At 41.1% G+C, this 26,575-nt stretch overlaps 2 protein-coding genes across 2 annotated transcripts; one reads left to right on the top strand and one right to left on the bottom strand.

Annotated features, from left to right (window-relative positions):
• Positions 1 to 3,154: 3,154 nt before the first annotated feature.
• Positions 3,155 to 4,114, bottom strand: LOC104251736 (olfactory receptor 4D1). The gene has a single exon (XM_009810692.1). The coding sequence runs from the start codon at positions 4,112 to 4,114 to the stop codon at positions 3,155 to 3,157; it is 960 nt and encodes a 319-aa protein (XP_009808994.1).
• Positions 4,115 to 21,456: 17,342 nt separating this feature from the next.
• LOC132319434 (olfactory receptor 4N5-like) lies at positions 21,457 to 25,759 on the top strand. The gene is made up of 2 exons (XM_059830228.1): positions 21,457 to 22,379; positions 25,636 to 25,759. Exons 1-2 carry the CDS (start codon positions 21,457 to 21,459, stop codon positions 25,757 to 25,759), a joined length of 1,047 nt encoding a protein of 348 aa, XP_059686211.1.
• The last annotated feature ends 816 nt before the right edge of the window (positions 25,760 to 26,575 follow it).

Genomic DNA, 26,575 nt, shown 5'->3' on the forward strand with positions numbered 1-26,575 from the left:
CTTTTATTTTCTTCAGGTTCCACCACATCAACTAGAGACACCAAGAAGTTTTAGGCGAATAAATCATCTTATTTATGCTCTTTGCGCCATGACATGTGTCCTCTTGACCAGGTGACAGTATACAGGATCACAGAATCACTAAGGTTGGAAAAGACCTGTAAGATCATCAAGTCCAGCCATCAACCCAATGCCACCATGCCCACTAAACCATGTCCCGCAATACCATGTCCACATGTTCGTTGAACAGCTCCAGTGATGTTGACTCCACCACCTCCCAGGGCAGCCTGTTCCAGTGCTTCACCACTCTCTCAGTAAAGAAATTTTACAAGGCAATAAGAATGCATGAAGATGTCTACCTGTGAGTTAACTCCTTACATTGCCATTATAGTCAAGGACTACTGGGTTTTCCTACAGTAGCTTTAAGTTAGGCATTTAGTGTCACTTGAGGTACTCCAAAGTCTCTGAGATGTCCAGATGTGAGACAACACTTAAAGGTGATCTGCACCCTTCTGAGCTAGCAGCTGAAGACTAGGCTGAAAGCTTATTATGAGCTGGCAAATGAAACAAGCCAATGAGTGCCACTCAATGTGATCACTGTATTTGATTTCCCAATTTTTGTTGTAAAATTATAGTTGTTTCTCTTTTGTATTAGAAAAGAATAATCAAAAATATGTATGAACAATGAGCTCTGCAAAAGGCAGCGTTTCAGAACATTGAAAAGCATAAATACAGTGGAAATCTAGGTCATTAAAGAAGATAAAATACTACAGTGTTATTGAAAAAGAATAGTGTTCACAAATATATAATTGATTTAAGTCAAGTATCATCACTGAATCACTGCGGACCTATGGTTTGGTATTCAATTTATCTAATTTTGAAGATCCAAATTGTGGATAGCTCCACTAGTCATAGAGACTCCCTTTAAAATCAATGTAATGACATATGCATTTCTAGGGTAAGCATCCTAAGGGAAATACTTGAAATGCCTAGAGAAAACCCTTCCAAAAAGTACCTATTTGTCTGCCTTGACTCAGCAAAGAGATACAGAATGACTAGTTCAGGCACAGACATATTAAACTGCAGTGGTTTTGAAATTCAGGCTGCAATCTCCACAGATGGCAGATTCAGTTGTGCAAGCATAGATATCTCAGTTTCATTTCAGAGATGTCAAGGTATCGAAGACATCCACATAGCATTGGCAGATCTGATACAAAGTCTACTAGAGACTCACTTCAATCTGTAGAGTCTGCTGAAGATAATCTTTCAGGAGGAAAGATAATCTACAGTGCCTAAAATGACATGTTAAGTCATGCTAAGACAATATCTCACTCATACTGACATTTCAGACACTGTTGAGTGCTTTATCTGTCCTCAAGCTGTCAGTTGGTTTGAACAAGAGGACTCCCACAGGTCTTCTGCCACATCAGCCAGGGCTAATTGGACTACTTTGATATTCCAAGGGTACCTCAAAGAGATTAAGGCACTTATGCATAGGAATTGAATCCCATCCTAAATGTTTGAATCTAGAGCTAAAATCCACACATAAATTTAAGAGATCTCTCCTTCTGTCCTCCACCTTGCACTGGGTCTGGTTGGGATGGAGTTAAGTTTTTTTATAGCAGCTTGTATGGTGCTGTGTTTTGGGAGGGCAAAAATAAGGAAAAACTCTTGAGTTGAGATAGGCACAGTTTGCAAAAGCAGTCTCCCACCACCAGCAGACCAATGCTCAGCCACTCTCAGAGCAATGGCTACTTTTGAAAAACTCCCTCCAGTTTTATTGCTAAGCATGATGTCATATGGTATGGGATATCCTTTTGGACAATTTGGGTCAGCTGTCCTGGCTGTTTCTCTTCCCAACCTCTTGCTCACCCCAAGCCTATTTGTTGAGGGGGGAGGGTGGGGTGAGCAGCATGAGAAACAGAAAAGGCCTTGATGCTGTGTAAGTGCTGTTCAGCAATAACTATAACATAGGTGTGTTATGAATGATGTTTTGGTCACAAGTCTAAAACACAGCACGATAGGGGTTGCTATGAAGAAAGTTAACTTCATTCCAACCACACCAAATACACGCCTGCAGTCTTAACTCTAGAGAATAATTTTGTGTTTTGAAGGAAAAATGATATTTTTGTATTTTATTAGTAAATTGAAATTCAGTAGAAAGAAAGAAAAAGAAAAAGAAAAAGAAAGAAGAAAGGGAGGAAGAGAAGTAAGTAAGGAAGAGAAGGAAACAAGGAAGGAAGGAAGGAAGGGACGGAGGGAGGAAGTGCCTTAAGGAGAGTTGTCTGTCTCAGTAAAAATAAAACAAAGTAAAAATGTGTTTTCTGGCTGACTTCCCACTCCATATCTATATAATTTACCTTAAAAATATGAATGTGGTGATGAAATTGCAAGAATAGGCTGTCCAGGTCTCCATATACTCAATGAGGAATACTAAATTCTGAATAAGTCAGTGATGAACCTTTGAATCTCCTACCTTGGGCTATGTTTGTATAAAATAAGAAATTAATTACCTGGAAATTAAATGAATAAGACCTCTATTCTTGTGCAATGGACTTGTTCTCTATTCACTGCTGCTTGATTTCCTGGAATACTTTTTTATATTGATAATGATAAATGTTCAGTATTTCATTGCAATGCATTTATCTGAACAAACAAATTTTCTTATAAGAAAGTAAGTGAGGAAAATTTTAAATAGAATATGTACTTATATTCATCTTTAAGAAACAATCAAAAATATTTTCATGTATATTGTGGAGTTGCATGTTCTGCATTTTTTAACCCAATCATGAATATTCCACATGAAAACATGAAAACCAGAAACATCCATATATAAATTCCCTAGCATATATTAGAAATCAGAAACTTAGAAATTAACTGAACCCTTAGTAGTGTGAGCTACCGTAATTAAAAAAAAGGAGGCCTTTTTGTTGTTGCTATTGCTGTTGAATTTCTTTATAATGCACATTCACTGTTTTAATAGTGAGCAAAAACTTTGGTTGCCAGGCAGTTATGACGTTGAGAGACAGCATTGTCATTTTAGTCACATGCTAATTATTGTTATTTAAATTTCCTTCTTTGTCAAAAGCAAAAGTCAATTATGAAGTTGACAGTATCTGCTTTGTTTTTACATTTCTCTGTAAAAGGAAACAACCATCTAAGAAAGGAAGGACAGCTGTGAATTTCTCATTCTGAAAAAGATGTTGTTGAGTAATCTGTTGATGGCATTCTTCATCTCCGTGTTCCTCAGTGTGTAGATCATGGGATTAAGCATTGGAGTGATGACTGTATAAAGAGATGACATGGCTTTGTCCACCACAAGCTTTTGGAACGGACGTGCATAGATGAAGATGCAGGGTACAAAATGGATGATCACCCCTGCAACCTGAGCTGCACAAGTGGAAAAGGCTTTGTGCTTCCCCTTTGTGATATGTGTCCTGATTTTGACCAGGATGACAGCATATGACACAATCAGGGCAATGAAGATGAGGACTGTAAGCAGGCCACTATTGGACACCATGAGTAGCTCAACCACATAGATGTCTGTACAGGCCAGTTTGATTACCTGTGGGACATCACAGTAGAAATTGTCTAGAAAATTTGGTCCACAGAATGGCAACTGAATGACCAGTGCTACCTGCACAATAGAATGAACAAACCCCCCTACCCATGCTCCTATTACCAGCCCGAGGAGAACGTTGTAATTAATAATGCTTAGATACTGCAAAGGTTTATGGAGAGCCACATACCGATCCAGAGCCATCACTATGAGGAGGATGGCCACAGCACCTCCTGTGAAATGGAAGAAAAACATCTGTGTAATGCACCCCGAAAAACTAATGGTCTTAACCTCAGACAAGAGGTCCCATAGCATCTTGGGCAGAATCACTGAGGATTCACTGAGGTCTATGAAGGCTAAATTTCCCAACAAAAAGTACAAAGGCTTGTGGAGCTGTTGATCTGTGATTACTGTGGTGATGATGGTGACATTTCCAAGCCAAGTCATTGAGTAGATTACGAGGAAGGTTGTAAAGAGAATATACTGCAGCATGGCACTTTCAGTAAAACCAACAAGGAAAAATTTTTTCACAGTGGTGGTAGAGTTCTCCTGCTCCATTGGTACCCTGTAGCATGCAATCAACAGAGATAACACTAGGTCAACTAGTTATTATTCATTGACATTTTTATTCAGAAGAGACTACTTGATCTTCTATTGCTATTCATCAAATATGATAGGCCATCGAATTCCTTCAGCTCCTTTTCTTGCATAACAGTTTGTGCCTGTAGAAATCCTCTTTGCACAGTTTTCCAGTATGTACTTGAAAACAGTCAACCATAAGATTAATCTCATCTGACTCTAAACAGGAGGATTAAATTCAGAATTTCTACACCTACATTTACTAATCTGGTAAGATATGTACATAAAAGATATGTAAAGACACTCTAGGTGTCTTCATGTAAGCTATGATTCTAATCTTCCATTGTAGTCAAAACAGGTGAGCATAATTTGACTAAATGTAGGTGCCCAGTACCATTTTACATGTCCATGCATAATTCATCTATAGTCACAGAGCTGACAGATGTGACACAGCATCCATGGAAAAACTTTGTATCATGCTTTTCTGGAGCAGCAGCTGGAGACAGTTCACAGGTATCACCACAAAATCTCGTATGGCATTACACATTTGTGTTTAGTCAGCTGAATCCCATTCTGGGGATTTGTCAATAAAGTCAAGCAAAGACTAGATCATGATAATGCTCTCCCTAAAATAAACTACACTGTCTCAGTTGTCCATGTTCCAGCAAATATTCAGTCTATGGAATGGATTCTACTGGAATTTCCATAGAGATGTCCTGTATCTTCCTTCCTTCCTTCCTTCCTTCCTTCCTTCCTTCCTTCCTTCCTTCCTTCCCTCCTTCTCCTCATTTATTCATTCATTCTAATGATTCTCCATGCAACTGCAGACATACTCGATTTATTCCTCATCTTGTAACGTAGCTGCCTTTTTAATCACACCAAAAAGACCTCAGAAGGGCTAGGGAACTATTTTGATCCTTGCATTTATGTCAGTAGGAAGGCTGAAATGACATACCTAGCATATTCTGGAGTTTCTTCTTCTCTGAAAGTGGTCTGGTTCCTGGCCTGTGATATGGCTGATGAAGAGCTGTGATACGAAACATTCTCTTGGGAAAGCTAGCTTTGAAATCAGCAAAGATGATGTGAGGTATGGATTCTTCTGATACAAAAGAGCCAAGAGACGTTTGCTATTCCTTGCATAATTTTTGGGAGGCTCAAATATCCTGCTGATTGCTAAAAAGATTGATTGTGTTGCAGATAACACTTCATTTTTATGTAATATATTAGACACTAAAATCAACAATAGTTTATCTTCAAGGATTTTATAAATATTGTGGAAGCTGCAAGCTGTCTGTACTCAGTGTTACTTGTTCTTTTTGGAAAATCAGAACTGTTTCTTCAGTCTCCATACTCAGTATAAATATGCTGGCATTTGGGTTTTTACCCCTGTCTTCAGTGATGCAATTTGCCTGTCAATATTTTGATATTTGCAATGTACAAGCCTCACCTTAGCTAGCTGCCTAGGCTGCTTTCACACAAAGCAAAAAACATTTTCACAGAACGATATTTTAAATGTCTTTTGGGTGTTTACCCCAGAGTAATAAGAAATCAAGCTCAGTAAGAATTGTTTTCTCCTCAGACAAAATAATCCCACCTGAGGACTTGCCAAAGGCTGCAGAGGCGCAACAGGTAGCTGTCTTGCTTAGTAAAAACGTCAGAATTGAATATGTGATTGGCTGGTTTAAGGCAACAGGGAAGCGGGTGCATGCCACATAACTTTAATTAGGAGTGCAGAGGGTAAGCACGTGAGCAAGTACACAAGCAAGCAAGCAAGAAAGGTTGTTCACGGATTTATTTTTTTTTTCAGGCGATGAGATCTGCAAGGTAGCACATTTGAATGCAGAGAGATAGGATTCATCTCACTTACTTAAACAGAGCTGCCTGAAATTTAGTTGACGAAGTCTACCCACATTGTCCAGACCCTATCTGTACTGAATGGGAGAAGATAGTTATCTGCAAGGACAATTTACCTCTTGACAGTTGTCCAACACAGGTCAGATGAATCACCACAGCTGCTGATATAATTTCAAAAAGGGGAATAACATTCATTTATCAGAGAAGGAGTAAGAGGGCTGGAGCTCAAATTTCTCTAGACCTGGTCTAGGAGATGAGCTATTCTTTATCCAGTACACAGGACAGCAAATATTGGATTTACCTCACTGCCTTGAGGTGTTTTAACATTTGTCATCTTAGGCAATATCTACAATTTGCCAACTGAACTACCTGTGTGATTTGCCTCCAATGCCTCTTCCCTGGGATTACTCATGCTTCATGGTTCAAGTCCCTTCTCAGGTGGGATGCTCTGAAGCCTGGTGCATTTCTGAGGAAAGTTCATTCCTTTTTCAGTTGACACCACACAAGCTTTGATTCTTTTCCCCAGAAACAATCTTGCAAAACTATCCCAGCTTTTGCTGCACTCTCAAACACTCCTATAAGCCCTTGCAATATGTCTTGGACAATGGCACATTTGTATTCAACATCATGTCTGAAACATATTTCTGGGTTGTGGTTCATGCACTTTGAGACAAAAAAAAAAATCAAAACAGAAAACAAACCAAATTTGAGCATATAACAATAATTATTATGCTATATAGGGCTCAGAGGAAGATCTAGCTTAACTGGATGTAACATGAATACAGAGCAGTGAGCATGAGCTGCACTGCCATATTTGTTTAGAGGGAAAAAAATAACTCCTTAGGACAGATCTTCATGTTAGAGGTAAATACATCATGCTGGATCTGACAGCCCAAGCGAGGTGAGGTTGATGCAGCTCCATGTCCCCAGGTCCAACCAGTAGCAAGGCTGAAAATGTATTCCCAGTAGGCACACGCGCACACACACAGAGCACACATATACACCATATATATACACATATATACATAGCCAGCACACAGAGCACTCACATGAACACAGAAAATGTCAACAGCCTCACCCTACTCCCCTTTCCGTCTGGACAGGATGTAAAAGTCCACTAGTGAGAATATATATATATATATGTATATACATATGTACAAGGTGAATCCTCCAGCAGCTCAGCTCAAGACAGTCTGCCCAGTAATTGACCCCTGGATCCCAGTCTCCCCACTTGCTGGCATCTAATACAATGCTGGCTGTATTCTAAGAGTAATTATTTTAAAAGAAAAAAGAAAATACAAAGTTTGAAGAAATTCCTTATCTATATCTTATACAATCTTAATTGTATCTATACAATTATAATTATAATTATACAATATAATCTTAATTTCTTATCTATATTTTATACAATCTGCTAAGACAAAGTAGTAAACCAACTGCTCCTTCCAAAGAAATATATTGACTAGGGTGGGGCAGTTGCCAGGTAGGACTTACAGGTGTTAGCTCTCAGAAGCTAAGGAACTAAGGTCACATTACTGAAAAACAGGTAGAGTCTGGTCATCCAAAGTCTAGCGTGATGAATCAACCTACAGACTGGGATTGCTGTGATGAAAGGCAGACTTGTGTAGTTTAGACTTGTCTAGTACAGATGTCCAAGGGTAAACCAGTTACTTTAGGCACTTTTAGCACCCATTAGAGATGTAACCTGACCCCTATACAAACACTAAGTAAATAGAGTCCGAACCCTATCACTCACTTGAGCAATAACTCCAAATAGAACTCTAACCTTAAATTACATCTTAAATCTGTTCCTAGTCATTATCCTGTTGTAACTCTAAACTTAATCTTCACTTTCATACTACCCCAGTCTTATTTTATCCCTTGTCCTGGTCTTACCCTATTTTTAGCCTTAACTTAGTGAAATCTTTGACCCCCAAATGGAACTTCAGTTCTGGCTTCCCATCCTATTATAAACCTCAGAGTTTAGGGAACAAAAGATAGCTTTGACTTTCACAATACAATAATGTGAGTTTCAAAAGCTATGATATTTTAGAATAAAATGTATTACATTTGTCTTCCCTCTAGGGAACAGTTATCCCAACAAATGTTTTACCCCTCAATGAATTAAAATGTTCCTCCAATTTGAAAAAAAAATAGGACATTAAAAAGGTCAACATTTTATTAACATTGGTTAATAAAAAGCAAACAAACAAAACAAACCTTCTTTTTGGTACCAATACAAAGAGACCCAGGAATGAGAAATTTGCCTTACAGAATTTTGTAACAGAAATATTAATTTTATGTGAATGAAGTATGAACGGAAATGTGTGTTTGAAAGCCTCAGGAGAAACTGTAGAAAAAAGCTTAAAAGAATATTGTGTTTTAATTACTATGTTACATTGCATGTGATTTCATTCAAACAACCATAGAGCATGAAGCAAAAAAAGAAACTGAAGCAAAAAAGATAAAAACAAGATGAAGAACAGGACTAAACCCATAAAATGCCTACATAAGAAGTAGAAGGACAGTGAAACTGAGGGATTTTGCACACCTCTGGGTTGCATATCAGTGGTAATGACCAGACCATTTGGACACAAGCTTCTTAATAGTTATAGGTGTGTAGAGGCAAAAATGAGTGAAACCTTCGTGAGAATGAGTATGAATGAATGAAATCAGATGTTTAAAATTAATATCACCTTCCCTTTCCAGAAGATTTCACCTTGTAGAGTGCTCCGTTAATTGCATATATCCCAAGGTCGCATACATGCACCTCCCTACGTATCAGTGAAATTTCTACACATTGAAGAAAATTTCCTCCAAACCACCATGTGAAGGAAGGGTTTTAAAGCTTATTCCGAATGGAACAGGTACTTTGTCTTGGTTAATAGCCTGGGCCTAATCCTGCAAAATTCAAATTATAGTTTCCATATTGAGGTCAAGCAAAAGAAATCTTCACTACCAATGTGATTATGCTGATCTTTGAGGTTGTCTCTGTTAGGAAACAGTACAAGTTTCAGCTGACCTAGTTAACCGACAGTAAAGGCAGTAAAAGGGGGATGAGATTTTTCAGTAGCATGTTCATTTTTTTTAGTTTGCTTGTTAAAGAGAAAGGCAATGTAAGTAATCTCAGGATAAATTCATTGCCTGACTTCAGAAACTTTACAACAACTTGTTAATGGCAAAGTGGTTAATTACATTTGGCAATGATGTGTTTGTTTAGACCCCTCCAGGGAACTTAACTTGCCTGTGTTATCATTGGAACCCTTTTTTCTTCATAATTGAAACACTGGAGAACCAGAATTAAGGAAACTTCATTTAAGCTTCTACTGACTTTGCTTCTGGGATCTGATCTACTTTTACCTCTGTGAAAAGAGTTGGAGAATTAATTTTTTCTTGTTTTATTCCTTGAAAAGGCAAGTCTGAAAGAAGCCTTTCTTTACAAAAAAGCTTAACTGCTCTCATACAATAACACTAGTGTGATTAGCCTGAATCACTTTAAGGGACATTGCAATTCAAATGGTTAACGCTTTTAAATTCATGCCTCTTTTAAAGATGTTTCAGATTGTACTCAAAGAAGAGACATCCAAAATCATTCATCCATCTAGAGTAAACCTTTTCTATAAGTGCTGTAGGGCCCTTCCATCAAACACTACCAGTGACATACTGTGTTCCCTGAATTCACCCCTTCTGCTCTCTGTTTCCATATGCCACATGTGGATGAAAGATACTCCAAAGGAAGAGCTTGCACAAGCAGGAACTGGTGTGGTAGACAGTGAGACAGGTCTTCAGCTAGTGTAAATCAGAATTTCACCTCTAGGAGGGAGCACTGATTTTTGGTATCTAAGAAATATAGACGTTGATTTTGCTAGAGGCTATCACAATTATGCCATCCTGTCTCCTCTATGAAGAAGGGGAGTTCTGGTTAAATTATGCCATTTGGTGGACTACAGCTTCACAGGCTGTAGCCAAAATAGACCAAGACAGCAGTTTGTGGCTGGATTCATCTCCCCAGTCCCAGTACATGAATTATAGATTCTAACATGCCTAACCTGATTTCAATCTAGTATTAATTTTATATATTTTTTCCTGTGCGTCGAAGAGAAAGGCATGGGACTCTATAGAGGACATTGCCTTCATACATGTAAAGTTGATCCAAACCCCAGCATATAGCATATGAGATTACATGAGGAAAACAGAGAGATTTTGGTGAATATGTCACAGAATGCAATATGGGCTTTACCCTTAGGTAGCCCTCCACAGAACCACCATGGTACAGATATTGAAAAGGTGGGTATTTTTCATCACGTGCTGCTGTCCCACAGATACTCTCAGGCCTCTCATGAACTGAGACAGTGCTCATATCTGGTTCCTTAGGTGCCTATCAGAAATTAATTTAAACCGTTAGCTTCATTCAGAGTTCATAATAAGCTGTAACAGAGCCAAACTCATGCTATGGACTACAATAAAGAAGAAATAGAAGTTGCAAAGGCATTTTGTTGGCTCTTCCCCCTCCTTTAAATATTAACGCATATATATGCATGTATGTATGTGCATCTGTGTATGTGCACAAACACAAAACCAAGCACAGCATGCTATCTAAAGTAAATAAATGTACTGTATTTGTGATATGTTACAGTATCATGTTTTCGTTTAAAGGGAGGCTTAACAAAAGCTAAAAAAAAAAGAAGAAAAAATATAAAAGGCAAGGAAGTCAATTTCCTTACATTACTGAAGACCATATCTAAAATATGTTTCACTTACTGTGAATGCATTTTTATGGAAGAATGCATTTTAACAAAAAGAATACATTTTAACATTTCTTTCTGTTCATTATTTTCAGAAGTGTGTGAGAAATTATATTTAATAACTAGTTAGTTTTCTTTTTCTGACAATAATTTGTACTGATCTAAATGATATGGTCTTGGGGTAAGAAAGCATATTAACACTTTTCTCAGGTTTCCTGCTAGACAACTTTTCAATGACTGCACCCATCTTTTTCTGATTGTTCTTTTGTCTCTAATTTCTTTGAGTCCATGTATAGTCAATGCAGAAAAGTTGGTAGAAAAGGGCAATTCTTTCTACCCTGTAATACAGAAGAGTTGAATCATAGTGTGGAGGTGCACATCTCTCTCCACTGAGGTTCTGACTACTCTTCTGGGATCCAGTTGAAAGTAGTAGGATTTTAAGTATTTGTGAGAGAGGTAGGTGTCTGGTCCAGACCAAAAACGTATTTAAGAATTCTTATTCCACCAATTCCAAATGCCTTTCTTGATCTGGGCTGCTGAGCTCCTGAAATGCTGACACAGGTTATGGTTCTGTCAAGATCACCTCCATGTGCCCTTCCGTTGGAGTAGAAAGTTTGTCTGCTCTCATGTATCTAAACCTTAAACAGTTCTGGGCAAACTTTAAACCTGTGTGTGCACAACCAGCACCAAGTACAATGAGATCCTATTCCCGTGATTCCTTTTAAATATTAGTACTAGTTTTGACATTACAATATGGGTCAGTAATAATACACCAGTAACAATTTACATTAATAAGGAAAATGTGCATTTTTTATAAATAGATAGCAAGGCTTGGCATCCAACCTTGATTGTAATGGGATATCTGACTAGCTGATTTAAGCTTCTTTTTTGTCCATCTTTCTCATAATAACTCATTGTTATCATCACGTTGTTTTTCTTCTACAGGTGGTAAAGTTTCCTGTGCCACCAAAGTATTTCAGATTTTAAGTACTCCCCTACTCTATATAGACACAAAAACTATGTGTAAGTATGTATATGTATATATAATACACTTGTTTAATAAGAGATAATGAAATAAATAGTTACAGTTTAAATGTGAATAAAAAAAGAAACAGGTTGGGGACCACTGCTTTACTGGTCTACTGAACAAGTCCTAATGTGTTTGTGGGGATAGGGCTTAAAAGGGGTGGGTGAGCACTGAACAGGGTGGAATTACATGAAGAAGACTGAACATGTCTACAGGGCAGGGGATCAACCCTCTGAGCGTAATCAAGAGACCCCCACCTCATACAAGGTCCTGAATCTGGTCAAGAGTCTCCCTGACCAAGGCCTCAGACCAGCAGGAGGACCATGCAGTATAACTGAGGCAACCCTTGGTCTTTGTGCTGTGCTGCAAGATACAAGCATCACTACCCTCCCAAATGGAAGGCCAGGACAAAAAGCAAACTTCACAGCAATATGTACATGGGGACGACAAGGAGGGTTATTCTAGTCTAGGGAACATCAGGTGCCCACGAGGGCTCTTCCTCCACCCTTGCAGGTGTGGAGGGCCTGGCAGGTTTCAGCAAAAGTGCAGCAAAAGGGAAACAGTAGATTGGTGTTTACCACTGTGGAAAGGATGGGGGGAAAGACTGCTTGAGAGAAGTACACTTTTATTTTGGCCATGCCAAAATAGGCCATCAGGCTGTCAAAATTCTCAAAGATTTGGGGTGTCCAAGAGGTTATTGGATTTTTTTGTAGATGAAGGGATAGCGACTAGTAAAATCATAGTAATGTACCTTTTCACTGAAGGATGTCGGTAATATAAATAAATAATATAGAGCCTGCTGACAAAAAGAGCACATTTGGGTAGCAGAAGCATCTACAGTTCCTCACTAAGAACTCCGTGAACTCCCCATCTGACTTTTTTCACAGTGACCTCCTCATGCTCCCATACAGACCTAATATTAAATCCTGCTGTTGTCATGTGGTCTATCTTTTGCTGTGTCATGTAATAAAAATACCCAAAGTTTGCCTCAGTCAGAGGGTTCTTTCTTCTTTTTTTATGGTAGCATTTGTCCATTTGACAGTCACTGTCTTATAACTCATGGGGAGTTGAATATTTTCCTTTTCAGATTTATACGTAATCCACTGAGAAAAGGGTGTCAAAGATCTCTTTTTCCTCTAGTGATGATGATTTGAGGGAAGTTGTGCTACACTGTTACATTTAAGAAACACCAACTGCTGTGTGGTCATACAAATAGAGACTAGCACCCTATGCTGAAAGGGATCTAAGTTACACACCTTCACATTTGCGTCACCCTGTTTCTCGTAGAATGTGAGACAAGTCATCACCATAATCTCATTCATAGAATCATAGAATATCTCAGGTTGGAAGGGACCCATAAGGTTCGTCGAGTCCAGCTCCCTGCTCCTCCTGTATGATATGCAAGGCTCCCTCAAAATTTTGGCAATAGTAAAAGACAAAAATCTTCCTCTAATTTATTGCATGTCATAGCAAAAAATTATCCTCAAGCACCATGCCATTCACCATGTAAAATTCTGGTTTTGTATAAGGTTCTACATAATTTTGATTTTCAGCAGTGTTGAAAAAAAATGGAATAATGTTTGCAACCCACAAATCCCAGTGCTTGGGGAAAGCTGCTTAGTTACATGGGAAAAAAATTTAAAGCATCTATGAAACATATATTCAGGCTGGGAACTTGTATACATGTGCACTTTCCACCTTGGGTGATTAATAGCTTGTCCATTCTTTCATTAGGAAGCTATGAAGTAGCCATCATAGCCTTCACCATAATTACAATAATGTCAGCCATGAGGAAAGCCTGGTCAGAACACAGGTGAATGACTTTTTAGGAGATAAATGGCCCATTGTAAAAGTTTCCCTATATTCGTATCGCTTACATTAACAGTGGGACAATATAAGGAGTTGTGCATGCTGACAGCTTCAAGAATAATCTGAGAACAATCACCATGTCCAAACAGCTGGTGTATATGGTAAAAAAATACATCTACACCCCAAACAAAAGTTTTATGTAATGGTACCTGGTCTAAATTAACAAATCTGTGCTCTTCTATGTATCTCCTAACCCCAGACCTCTGCATCTGCCACTCCATCTGCCACACATTTCCATGGAAGCCACAGGCTGTGCTCCTCCTGCTCTATCTTCCCTGCTGCATTTGAAGGAAGGGATAAAACTAGAGTTTCAAAATCCCCATCAGGGCTATGGAGTGCCGGAAGTGGCCCTTCCTTGGAAAGATCCATGTCGTGATCTTCTGGGGGCACAGTCTCTTGCTCAGTAGGGGAATGCAGTGCCCTGAAAGCCCTGTACACGCGTTTTCTTAGTATTCACATTTAAACTTCAATTCCTTATCTTTTCTAAACAATTACATTATTCATACACTTTTATGGATGTATATATTTAGGTTTAAATATACATATGTAAACATATTTGAGCACAGATGTAAATGTATATGTGTGTGCATGTGCATGCACACGTGTATATATGTATATCCTGGCCCTAAGAAAATAAGCAACCAATCACAGGGCATTATTTTAAAATCATATGGGGTATAACAGCATCAAAACCAGCAGCCCCAGAGGCAAGGAGCAGCAGGGTTACCCAGCCATGTGACTAGAAGAGAGACAGGACTTCCACGTCAGGTGGGACATGTGACTGTGGGGTGGGGTGGGTTTTCCACTGCCAGGTGGTGTCCTGGCACCTGTCACTTCTCATCCTGGATAAAGGTTGCATTTTGGTTAATCATGCAGACAGGGCAAGTTGTACTGAATTGCCCTCTGTCTTAAAGGAAGCCTCAGAAATCCTAGAAAACAACTAAATTAATCATTTGACAGTGTTTGGTGCAGTATTTGATGCTTCACTATAGAAGCACAAAATGGATCTTTAGCATTGTTGGATTATGCTGCTTCTTTAATTTAGCTTCTAACATTGACCTTTTAAAAGTCTGTGTTGAGTTTAATTTTTGTTAACATTACAAAGGGTTTGAAGTAATATACATGTATATATATTATATAATGTATACTACACATTAAATAATAATGTATAAATACACAATGGAATGGATTTTGCTTAACTGTAGTGGTGTAGATGCTATATCTTTAAGTCTCAGCTACCCATTCTTTGTAGGCAGTGAAAAGAAATAAGCACCTCCCAGTCCTGATTCATCTGACCCCTTGATACACTGCCAACACAAATTAAAAGAAACATTTTGGGGAAAGAGAGAAAGAAGGAAAGAGAGAAACAGGGAGAGAGGGGTGGGGAGGGGAAGTTGTTGAATTTATTTAGTTTATGCTTCCTGAAAGTATGTAACTTTGTCAGTGGACTATGGAGAACTCATCCTGAATACTCATAAAATACAGAAAATTAAGTGATCTGGAGAATTCTAGATGATGGCTTTCCTCCTGGGCATTCCCAGATGAGAATGTCTACAGAATATGGGAAGTCAGAGGTTGTGGGTTCATTTGTTTCCCAGAAGCAGAGATTACTAGTCATTTAAATGCAGAATTAATCATGAGATCATAAAAAAGTAGATTGTAAGGTACCTCTAGAGGTCACCTAGTCCAGGAATAATATATGTTAAAATAAATAATTAATAAATACTCATAAATAATTACAAATAAAGTAAAACACCTTAGAGCTTTTATTAAGACCCTTGGGCATCTGAGTTAGCACTCCATAACCACAGCTGCTGCCACAATTATGTAGCCTTCATCCTTGGAACCAGAAACAACCTGCACACTCTGAAGAGATGAAGAAAGCATTAACTAGAGGATGCAAAGAGACAAAATCTTCTCTATCCTCTAGCACACAATGTTCGCCCTCTGTCATCAGGTGGTGAGTGAAGCAGCTATGGTCACAGGCAGTCTGGTTGCAGTCTCTGGTGCTAGTGCTGACAATCAGGCAGGGAGACAAATCGCTATGACTGGGTCTGGCATTTAAAAGAGCCGAACCTCTGGTGCATGCACAGCAGTACTAAATCCATGGGTGTGTGGGAGAGGACTCATGGCCAGAAGAGCAAGGCCCCAGGTCAGAATGCTGGACTACCAACAGTGCTGCTGAAAGGGAGATGCATATTGAAGCTGTTAGCAGATATTTGTAGGATTTTGAAGCTGGGATTGCAATAAGCTTCAGAAATACTGAATCCCGGTGTGGAGTGAAGCTAGGAGTTGGGTAGCTGAAGAACTGCTGGTACTTGGGAAGGATTTGGGAAGACGGGATGAGAGATGTAGGGATTAGGGGAGTTAGGTCTTGCATTCACACATGATTGAGGGAGGGCTCTGATAAAACCAATGTCAGTAAGAATAGCCTTGAGAGAACTCAGAATCAATGAGAAAGAGAAGTGCCACAGGCAATACTGTACTCATCCTGGTACAAGGACTTGAGATGTTTAACTGCTCACTTTCCCTGAGGATGAAGGACTCTTGACCTTGACCTATGATAACAAGATGGGTGAGAACTTAACTTCAGGGAAAAGGGACAGATACTCGTTTCTATGGAGTTTATCAGTAAAGATCTTAAACAGAAATTGGGTGACTGTTAGTATTACTGTGATTGGACTAGTAATGAGTGATTGTTACATTTTGATTAGACTGCCAAAACATTAATGAGACTAACAATGAAATTTCTTGTATTAGCACATATTCTTTGATGCCCATGACCAAATTGTGTAGGTAGTAGTGGTTAAAAGCCCAGAACTTCACTTCAGTTAGATCCACAAGTGGATATTAGTATTGCCCTAAAGAATGGTATGCCACCCTCTGATGAAGATGTTAGCGGATCCAGCAAGGGTTTAATCATCATCTTCCTAGCAGCAGATGAAATTTGTTTTTGTAGTAGTTACACAACCATTTAGGCTCAGGAATTCCCTATCAGTCAGAAATAACCAGGGGATAAATTCAGAAATTATAGGTATGGTTCATCTGTCCGAAGATAAAAAGGCAATTAAAAGTCTGAGCTAGACATGTAGAGCAGAATTCAAATAGTCCACCATAGTCTGAACCACTCTGATGGCACTGGATGCTATCTCAGACATCTCCACCAGATTGGCTGGTGAGACACGGGACCCATCGTTCTAGACCAGACACTGGAGGGCAGGCACGTTATTCTGGAGCATGTAAAATCACACTCAATATCTGTGTTTAGGACCTGGGTTCCATCCCTGCGCTTGCTAAGAGGAACTGTATCTTTTTCCTTACACTCTGTCCCTCAGGTCACTATGTTGACTTATTCAGATGTAGATATCTATATCAGATGTAGATATCTATATCAGCAGCATTGTAAATTATGCAGTATGAACACCCCCACAAATAACTCATGAAAAGATAGCTTGACTGTAGAATCACTCATAGATTGTGGTTCTTGGGCCTCCTGTAAGCTGTTGCTTTCTGAACTAAAGAATTTAAAGGACTAAAAAGAGACAAATGAAGAAGTGCATTATGTAGCTTCTCTGGTAAACTTGTTTGCAGTAGTGAAGACAAAAAAAAAAGGCAAACAAAGCTGAAGAGCGGAGAGGAAGCTGGTGAAGGGTCTAGAGAACAAGTCTTACGAGGAGCGGCTAAGGGAGCTGGGGTTGTTTAGCCTGGAGAAGGGGAGCCTGAGGGGACACTTTCTCACTCTACAGTTACCAGAAAGGAGGTTGTAGAGAGGTGGGTGTCGGTCTCTTCTCCCAAGTAACAAGCAATAGGACAAGAGGAAATGGCCAGAAGTTGTGCCAGGGCAGGTTTAGATGGGATACGAGGAAAAATTTCTTCACTGAAAGGGTTGTCAGACACTGGAACAGGCTGCCCAGAAAGGTGGCTGAGTCCCCACCCCTGGAGGTATTTAAAAAACGTGGTGCTTAGGGACATGCTTTAGTGGTGGACTTGGCAGTGTTTATGGTTGGACTTGATGATCTTAAAGGTCTTTTCCAACCTAATTGATTCTATGATTCTATAGGCAGACTGATAACATCAGGGAAGTAGGTAGGTGGTAAATATTTCCCAGTTTTTCTGTCTAAAGTGGTGTGGCAGGTAACAGCAGAGAGGGAGTAACCTGGATCGGTTCTTTGCATGACCTCGTTAGGTCATGCAGAGAGGGAATTAGGAAGGCGAAAGCCCAGCTAGAGCTCAACCTGGCCACGGTCGTGAGGGACAACAAAAAAAGCTTCTATAAATACATTAACAACAAAAAGAGAGCCAAGGAGGATCTCCATCCTCTACTGGATGCGGCGGGGAACATTGTCAACGAAGGATGAGGAAAAGGCTGAGGTACTTAATGCCTTCTTTGCCTCAGTCTTTAACAGCCACACAAGGTATCCCCAGGGCATCCGTCTCCCTGAGCTGGATGACAGGGATGGAGAGCAAAATAGGCTCCCCATGATCCAGGAGGAAGCAGTTAACGACCTGCTATGCCACCTGGACACTCATAAGTCTATGGCGCCTGATGGCATCCACCCAAGGGTGCTGAGGGAGCTGGCGGAGGAGCTTGCCAAGCCGCTCTTCATCATTTATCAACAGTCCTGGTCAACGGGGGAGGTCCCGGACGACTGGAGGCTTGCCAACGTGGCGCCCATCTACAAGAAGGGTCGGAAGGAGGATCCGGGGAACTACAGGCCTGTCAGCCTGACCTCGGTGCCGGGGAAGGTTATGGAGAGGCTCATCTTGAGGGCGCTCACGGGACACGTGCAGGATAACCAAGGGATCAGGCCCAGCCAGCACGGGTTCATGAAAGGCAGGTCCTGCTTGACCAACCTGATCTCCTTCTATGACCAGGTGACCCGCCTAGTGGATGAGGGGAAGGCTGTTGATGTTGTCTACCTGGACTTCAGCAAAGCCTTTGACACTGTTCCCCACAGTATTCTCCTGGAGAAACTGGCGGCTCGTGGTTTAGACAGGTACACTCTTCGCTGGGTAAAAAACTGGCTGGATGGCCGAGCCCAGAGAGTTGTGGTGAATGGGGTGAAATCCAGCTGGCGGCCGGTCACAAGCGGAGTGCCCCAGGGCTCAGTTTTGGGACCGGTCTTGTTTAATGTCTTTACTGATGATCTGGATGAGGGGATAGAGTGCTCCCTCAGTAAGTTTGCAGACGACACCAAGTTGGGAGGGAGTGTTGATCTGCTTGAGGGTAGGAAGGTTCTGCAGAGGGATCTGGACAGGCTGGATCGATGGGCTGAGGCCAATTGTGTGAGGTTCAATAAGGCCAAGTGCTGCGTTCTACACTTTGGCCACAACAACCCCAGGCAACACTACAGGCTTGGGGACGAGTGGCTGGAAAGCTCCCCCGCAGAAAAGGACCTGGAGGTGTTGATTGACAGCCGGCTGAATATGAGCCAGCAGTGTGCCCAGGTGGCCAAGAAGGCCAACGGCATCCTGGCTTGTATCAGAAATGGTGTGGCCAGCAGGAGCAGGGAGGTGATCATGCCTCTGTACTCGGCTCTGGTGAGGCTGCACCTTGAATACTGTGTTCAGTTTTGGGCCCCTCACTACAAGAAAGACATCGAGGTGCTGGAGCGTGTCCAGAGAAGGGCGACGAAGCTGGTGAGGGGTCTGGAGCACAAGTCTTATGAGGAGCGGCTGAGGGAGCTGGGGTTGTTTAGCCTGGAGAAGAGGAGGCTGAGGGGAGACCTTATCGCTCTCTACAACTACCTGAAAGGGGGTTGCAGAGAGGTGGGTGTTGGTCTCTTCTCCCAGGTGACTAGTGACAGGACTAGAGGAAATGGCCTCAAGTTGCGACAGGGGAGGTTCAGGCTGGATATTAGGAAAAAGTTCTTTACTGAGAGAGTAGTGAAACATTGGAATAGGCTGCATTGTGGGATGTGGCTTGATGGGCATGGTGCAGTGTGGTGTTGGGTGGGTTGGTTTTTGGTGTGTTGTGGTTTGTTTTTTGTGGTGTGGGTTTTTTTGTTTTTTTTTTTTTTTTTAAGGTTGGACTTGATGATCTTACAGGTCTTTTCCAACCTTGGTGATTCTGTGATTCTGTGATTCTGTGATTCTTTGCTGATTAGGGCTGAACAACTCAGAGAATAGTAGATACTGAGCTGTAGATACTGGGAGAGTTGTAGATGCAAAGCCATGGAAGTCAAGTGCATCCACAGACGTCTCTATAACCAAGTAGAGGTGAGGGGAGAGTGTGATGTGTCAGATACAATGCAATACACGACAGCAGAGTGGAGTGGTATATTCCTGAAAGAATCTTTCTGTCATGTGATGAGATGGGAAGAGACTGGAGCTGACCAAACCACTTAGAGGGAATTTAAAGTGAGGCAAGGAGAAACTCAGCTCCAGATGGATAAGGATTCACAGTCAGCTGAGAAATTAAATATCGGTCAATTTATACACACATCCAGCACAATGAGGCCTTCAGCTGTCCATGAAAGAAAGAAAGAGATGGAAAAAACAAAGAATGTCAAGAAATCTTTTAATTTCAAGGCATGACATGAAATTTTGACTTTTGACAAAAACATCAAAAAGTGAGGTAAGGAGTATTTTTTTTTCTCTTACTTGTTTTTATTCTTTTCTTAGTTTCCTTTCCTTTTTTTTTCTTTATTCTGAATTTTACTACTTTTTGCCACTTTCTCCTCCTCTCAGTTGTTTTTGTTTTATTTAGTTTCCACTGTCAATATTGATTGAATTTCTCACTGGTCTCAATAAAGGAACTAAACTAAAACTGTTCTAAAACTAAATAATCCTTACAGGTCTGAGCATTTTCTCCCACTAAAGCATTTTCAGTACCCTTTATTCTCTACCTCAACTTTACTGGTGAAGTTACTAACACAGTAATGTGCAGATGCCTTCCTGCAGACAGGCTTACCATCTTTGTAGCAAAATGGAAGAAAAGTGTTAAAAAAAATGGAGGCAAAACTCATATAACTTTCTCCTGACCCAAAAGAAGAAAAAGAAGTGAGAGGAATGAAAGAACTTAGATAAATGGAAAGACTTTTAAAAGAAATCTGACCAATTTTTTTGTTGAATGTGATCTAGACATACTCAGCTCCCTTGAAAGACAATTGGGAAAAATGACATATTTTGGAAAATACTTGATCTGATACATGTTAGAAAAAATGTAGGATGGCATTAGCCATTCCCTGAGCTGGCTATACTGACATAATTAAGTATAAAGGGATTTTAAATTGTTTAATTGCAAACAACTTTGCAGCTGTCAGATGAATTCACCCAAGGGATTCATAAACCTTCCTTCAGATGTGAGTGTTCTGTACTTAGTTTCCTTTTATAATCAGTGGATGTGATTTAGGTTAATTGTGTAGTTTTAGAGTGCACTTCATCTAGCTTTGTTTACCTGTCTACCCTAGAATTAAATCTGTCTACCCTGGAATTACCTGCTTTTGTCAACTGGAAAGAGAGTAGACATGACTAGTTCAGATAAAGCCATTATGCCATAAACCACAAAAATTAACCTACCCATGGAAGAACGGACTGGTACTTTTTGACTTATATTCCATATAAATGCCAGTTCTCCGGGTGCAGAGAAAATAAAGAACATCTGACAAAATGTGGACATTTCCAGTTTACATTTCCAGTAAAATGCCCAAGTTAGTAGCAACCTAAATTACCAGAGTTCCCTAAAACTAGGAAATAGGAAAAGGGCATGCATTTTAGGCAATCTAAATATGCTCCACGTTCTTCAAACAGTTCTGTAGATTTGCACTACTGTTTGGTTTTTTCCATGATTACTGTCTGTTTTTCAGGGTTCTGCGGGGTGGAAAATGGAGCACAAGAACTATACAGTAGTTACAGAGTTTGTTCTCTTGGGATTGTCCCAAAACCAGGAAGTCCAGATGATTCTTTTCTTCTTCTTCCTGCTCTTCTATATGATCATTCTGCCAGGAAACATCCTTATCATTCTCACAATTTGGGGGGATTCCAAGCTGGGCTCACCCATGTATTTTTTCCTGGCCAATTTGGCATTCTTGGACATCTGCTACTGTTCTGTGACCCCACCCAGAATGTTGGCTGACTTTTTCTCACACCGTAAGACCATCTCCTACAGTGCCTGCATGGCCCAGCTTTTCTTCCTCCACTTCCTGGGAGCAACTGAAGCTTTCCTGCTCATGGTCATGGAATATGACTGTTATGTAGCCATTTGCAAACTTCTTCACTACACCAGGCTTGTGAACAGGGGGGTATGCTGTGTCCTGGTTGGAGCTACATGGGGTGGGGGCTTCATCCATGGCATCATTCTGTTTGCTCTCAGCATCCACCGCCCCTTATGTGGTCCTAACATCCTGGACAACTGCTTCTGTGATGTCCATCAGCTGGTCAAGTTGACCTGTGCCAACACTTACATAACAGAGCTTTTGATGTTCCTCAACAATGGAGTTGTTATTGTTATGTGTTTTACACTTCTCCTGATTTCCTACACTGTCCTGTTGCTGAAGCTCTGGACACAGTCCTCCAAGGCAAAGAACAAAGTAGCCTCCACCTATGTTTCCCACATCATTGTGGTTTTTGTCATGTGTGGCCCAGCTATGTATATCTATGGTTTACCCTTCCAAGCTGTCCCAATGGAAAAAGTTGTTGCTGTTTTCCACATGGTCATCTTCCCCTTGACTAATCCTATGATCTATACCTTGCGTAACAAGGAGATCAAAGGCTCGATGTGGAAGATGATCAGTAAATACATATTTTGGTGTGGAAAATTTAAAAAAAAAAAATATTTTGAGGTAAGTAAGTGCAAGGTTTATTTTTGTTTTGTTTGTTAATACAAATTTCTTAGGAACAACTCCATAGTGTACATTACATAGCAACATAATATATATTAAGCAAACTTTCTCCTAATTATCAAAAAGCCTTAGGGTGACACTAAAACCTATGTGGAATATTTTAGAGGAGAACAATACTGTGTAAAGGAATTAACACGGTTGTGCTATGAAGTTCGCCTGCTAAAATTTTGCATCTCTACAGAAATTAACTGGCAGGTGTGAAGCATTTATAGAATCATTACTGAACTTCTGGTCCAGATGCAGATAGAAAAAATCAGGTAGCAAGCATGTTAGTTCATTTCAGCTTATACTTGAATCTCTGACTGTTGACACTGCCTGATGTTTGACTTTCATACAATTCTGCTCTTGAATGAGTCAATTGCTTCTCCACAAAGGGAGAATGTGCAAGTCATTGAATGCCCTAGCTTGTAGACAAGCTTTGCCTTTTCATACAGCATAGGTAGGCCTCTGAAGTCAGAAGTCAACTATCAAGTAAAAATCAAAGGCAATGTGGACATAGCCTTACAGTGTAGGCAGTAGTGACAGGATTTGTCTATCCAGTTATAGACATCTACAGCATCAGAATTAATCACCTAAGGATACCTGCATAATCAATGGGTGTTTCTAGTGATCAATTCAGCTAACCCATTTTTATTGTCTACTTTGGGAAGAAATAAACCATGCCTTAAGCATTTTTACCTTGCCCTTAGTACTCTCTCTGTTATCTACTTCTCAGTTTGATTCTAAGGTGGAATCATAGAATAATAGAATATCTCAAGTTGGAGGGGACCCATAAAGACCATTGAGTCGAACTCCCTGCTCCTCGCAGGACTACCTAACACTAAACCATATGACTAAGAGCATCCTCCAGATGCTCCTTGAACTCTGACAGGCTTGGTGCTGTGAGCACTTCCCTGGGGAGCCTGTTCCAGTGATCAACCACCCTCTCAGTGAAGAACCTTTTGCTAATGTTCAATCTGAACATCCCTGACACAGCTTCACTCCATTTCCTTGTGTACTATCACCAGTCACCAGAAAGAGGAGATCAGCACCTCCCCCTCCACTGCCCCTGTTGAAGAAGTTGTAGACTGTGTGTGATGAGGACAGCCTTCTCTTCTCTAAGTTGAACAAACCAAGTAAGTCTTGCCCTCGAGGCCTTTCACCATCTTGGTCGCCCTCCTCTGGACACGCTCTAATAGTTTGATGTCCTTATGTTGAGGTGCGCAAAACTGCACACAGTACTCAAGGTGGGGCTGCACCAGTGCAGTGTAGAGTGGGACAATCATCTCCCTCGACCGGCTAGCTATGCTGTGCTTGAAGCACCCCAGGTCACAGCTGGCCCTTTTGGCTGCCAGGGAACACTGCTGACTTATTTTCAACTTGCCATCAACCCAAACCCCCAGATCTCTTGCTGTAGGTCTGCTTTCCAGCCTCTCATCCCCCAATTTGTGTGTATAACCAGGATTATCCCATCCCAGATGCAGAATCCGGCTCTTGCTCTTGTTAAATTTCACACAGTTGGTGATTGCCCAGCTCTCTAGTCTACCCAGATCTGTCTGTAAGGACTCTCTACCCTCGAGGGAGTCCACAGCTCCTCCTAGTTTAGTATCATCAGCAAACTTACTTAACGTTCATTCAATTCCTGCGTCCAAATCATTTATAAGAACAATAAAGAGCACTGGCCCTAAAACTGAGCCCTGGGAAACCCTGCTGGTGACTGGCTGCCAGCCTGATGTAACCCCTTTTCCTAATCTTTGAGCATGTCCTGTCTGCTAGTTGCTCACCCAACATCTTATGGGCTTGAATCAGGCAAATAATTCCTTTTGAGGGGAAATCAGGATTTCAGGGAGGATGGTTTTCTTACTGTAGTACATATTCTATAGACAGGGTACGTGCAGAGTGTGGAACTATGGCTCCACCCACAAAGTCTTCCAATAATAGCCCAAAAGGCATTGCACCCTCACAAATCATAGTGTTCTCAGTCCTCATGAAACCCTTTCTGTTGCATGGTGTAAGAACCCAAATACAGCTGCACATGAAGTAGGGTTTTTTTGTTATTTATCCCCTTCCTTAACTATCCTACCTATTCTCTGGCAAAAGAAAATGAGTGCCTTACAAAGAGTGCCTTTCTCCTTTTGTCAAAGGCCATAAGCATCCAGCCTCCCCCATCCTGGGAGTCTTCCTTACCACTCAATAAAGTGTGCCCCCCGAGTTGTACATCCTTCATTGCCACAAGGGACTTTGGCTATTGCCTCTGCTCTGTCTCTTCTTGCAATCCTGTCCAGATTCTCTGGTGCATAGTCCGCTCACCTCATCCCATGACTCCTTCACCCAGCAACTCAGTACCTTGACTATGGCTTGTTACCCACACATGAAACCACCATCCATCTAAAAACAGAAAGAGGGACCTGCACCTGGACAGCAGCATCCCCACTCTGGAATGGTGTCCACAATCAGGTCCTTGATGTATTGGGGAACTTTATTCAGCTAGGGATCCTCAAGGAGCATGGTTACTACCATTCTGAGCAGTCCCACACTTTCTGGAGCAGAGTTTCTGTCCCTTTGCACTCCTGTCATGTAATTGGCCCTGAAACCAGTCTTTCAGCACTCTTTCCACAGTGAAAGACTAATCTTTGTCTATGATGTGATCTAAGTGATTCACCTCAGCCAACAGACCAGGAGTGTTCACATCCATACTGCCCACAGCTAGCCCCTTTTAGGGAAGTCTGGCTGCACCTACAGTGCACAGAACTTTCATAATTTCTGGCACAGTACCTACCCTACAGGCCCTCTGGGGGGCCTTGTTAGCCTACCATGTGGGGCACACAGGACACTTTTCTGCATTTGAGAGCCAAAGGACTATGCTAATTCTGAGTGTCACTTGCAGGTTAGGTGGCTTGATGCTCAGCAGCACTTTCTGGGGCAGTTCTAGAAACTTCTAAGGATTCTTCTCCACCCAACATCCTCCTTGAGGTGATGTCAGATATTCCCGCAGACAGAATCTCCTCTTTTCTGCATCCATCCTGCTCCCCCAGGTCTCTGCCTGGTTCCAGGTGCCTGACATTTTTTAAAAGACTTTTAAGATCCTCTACAAGGATCTACAAAGAAATGTGAATTTCTTTCTAATGCAGAAAACAGTATGGGAGGTCTGCCTCCCCACTTGCCACATTTGTCCTTCCATAGCATCGTGTTCAGCATGCCTGTTCTGTGTAGAAGGTTCTATGGATTTGTAGGAGACCATGATCGTGTAAGGATTGCTGGGTTGAAGCTGGAGAATGGGGCACAGAAAAGAAGAGAGGACTGGTGACGTGACAGAACCTCCATCCCTGGAGCACCCTTGAGTGATCCATGGAACAATCTTGTTGTCTAATGTGGGACCAGGATAGAATCACAGAATCGTTTAGCTGGAAAAGACCTTTAAGATCATCAGGTCCAACTGTAAACCTAGCACTGCCAAGTCCACCACTAAAGCATTTTCCTAAGCACCACATCCACTCATCTTTTAAATACCTCCAGGGATGGGGACTCAACTACTTCCCTGGGCAGCCTGTTCCAATGTCTGACAATCCTTTCAGTGAAGAAATTTTTCCTAATATCCCATCTAAACCTGCCCTGGCACAACTTCTGGCCATTTCCTCTTGTCCTATTGCTTGTTACTTGGGAGAAGAGACCAACACCCACCTCTCTACAACCTCCTTTCAGGTAGTTGTAGAGATGCTCCACTCCAGGAGGGATCCTAAAAGCTATACAGTCGACCTGAAGTGAGGATAAGGGGGGAAAAAGGGAGTGTACTAAACCTACAGCTGAGAGTACTACAAAGACCCTTTGTAATCATGTGATAAGAGGACATAACAATCAAGTTTACCAAGCTAGCTTTCAGGTGTGTTAACCTAGAGATGAAACTACACTAGATTGCTAAAGAGAAGTGAGACATGTGCCAGAGTGGAAGGTCCAGCTGTGATTTCCACAGGAGAGAACAAGGGAATGGTTAGGGCCACTACCCTATTTCCAGTCATCAGGAATCTCCCTCAGTTGACCTTTTGAAGATGGTAGAGCACAGCCTTGCAGTGACATGAGGCAGCTCCTTCAACACTGTAGGATGAATCCAATCTGGTGCCATTGA

This window comes from Gavia stellata, chromosome 28, assembly GCF_030936135.1.
Source record: "Gavia stellata isolate bGavSte3 chromosome 28, bGavSte3.hap2, whole genome shotgun sequence".
In the NCBI taxonomy this organism is placed as follows: Eukaryota; Metazoa; Chordata; class Aves; order Gaviiformes; family Gaviidae; genus Gavia; species Gavia stellata.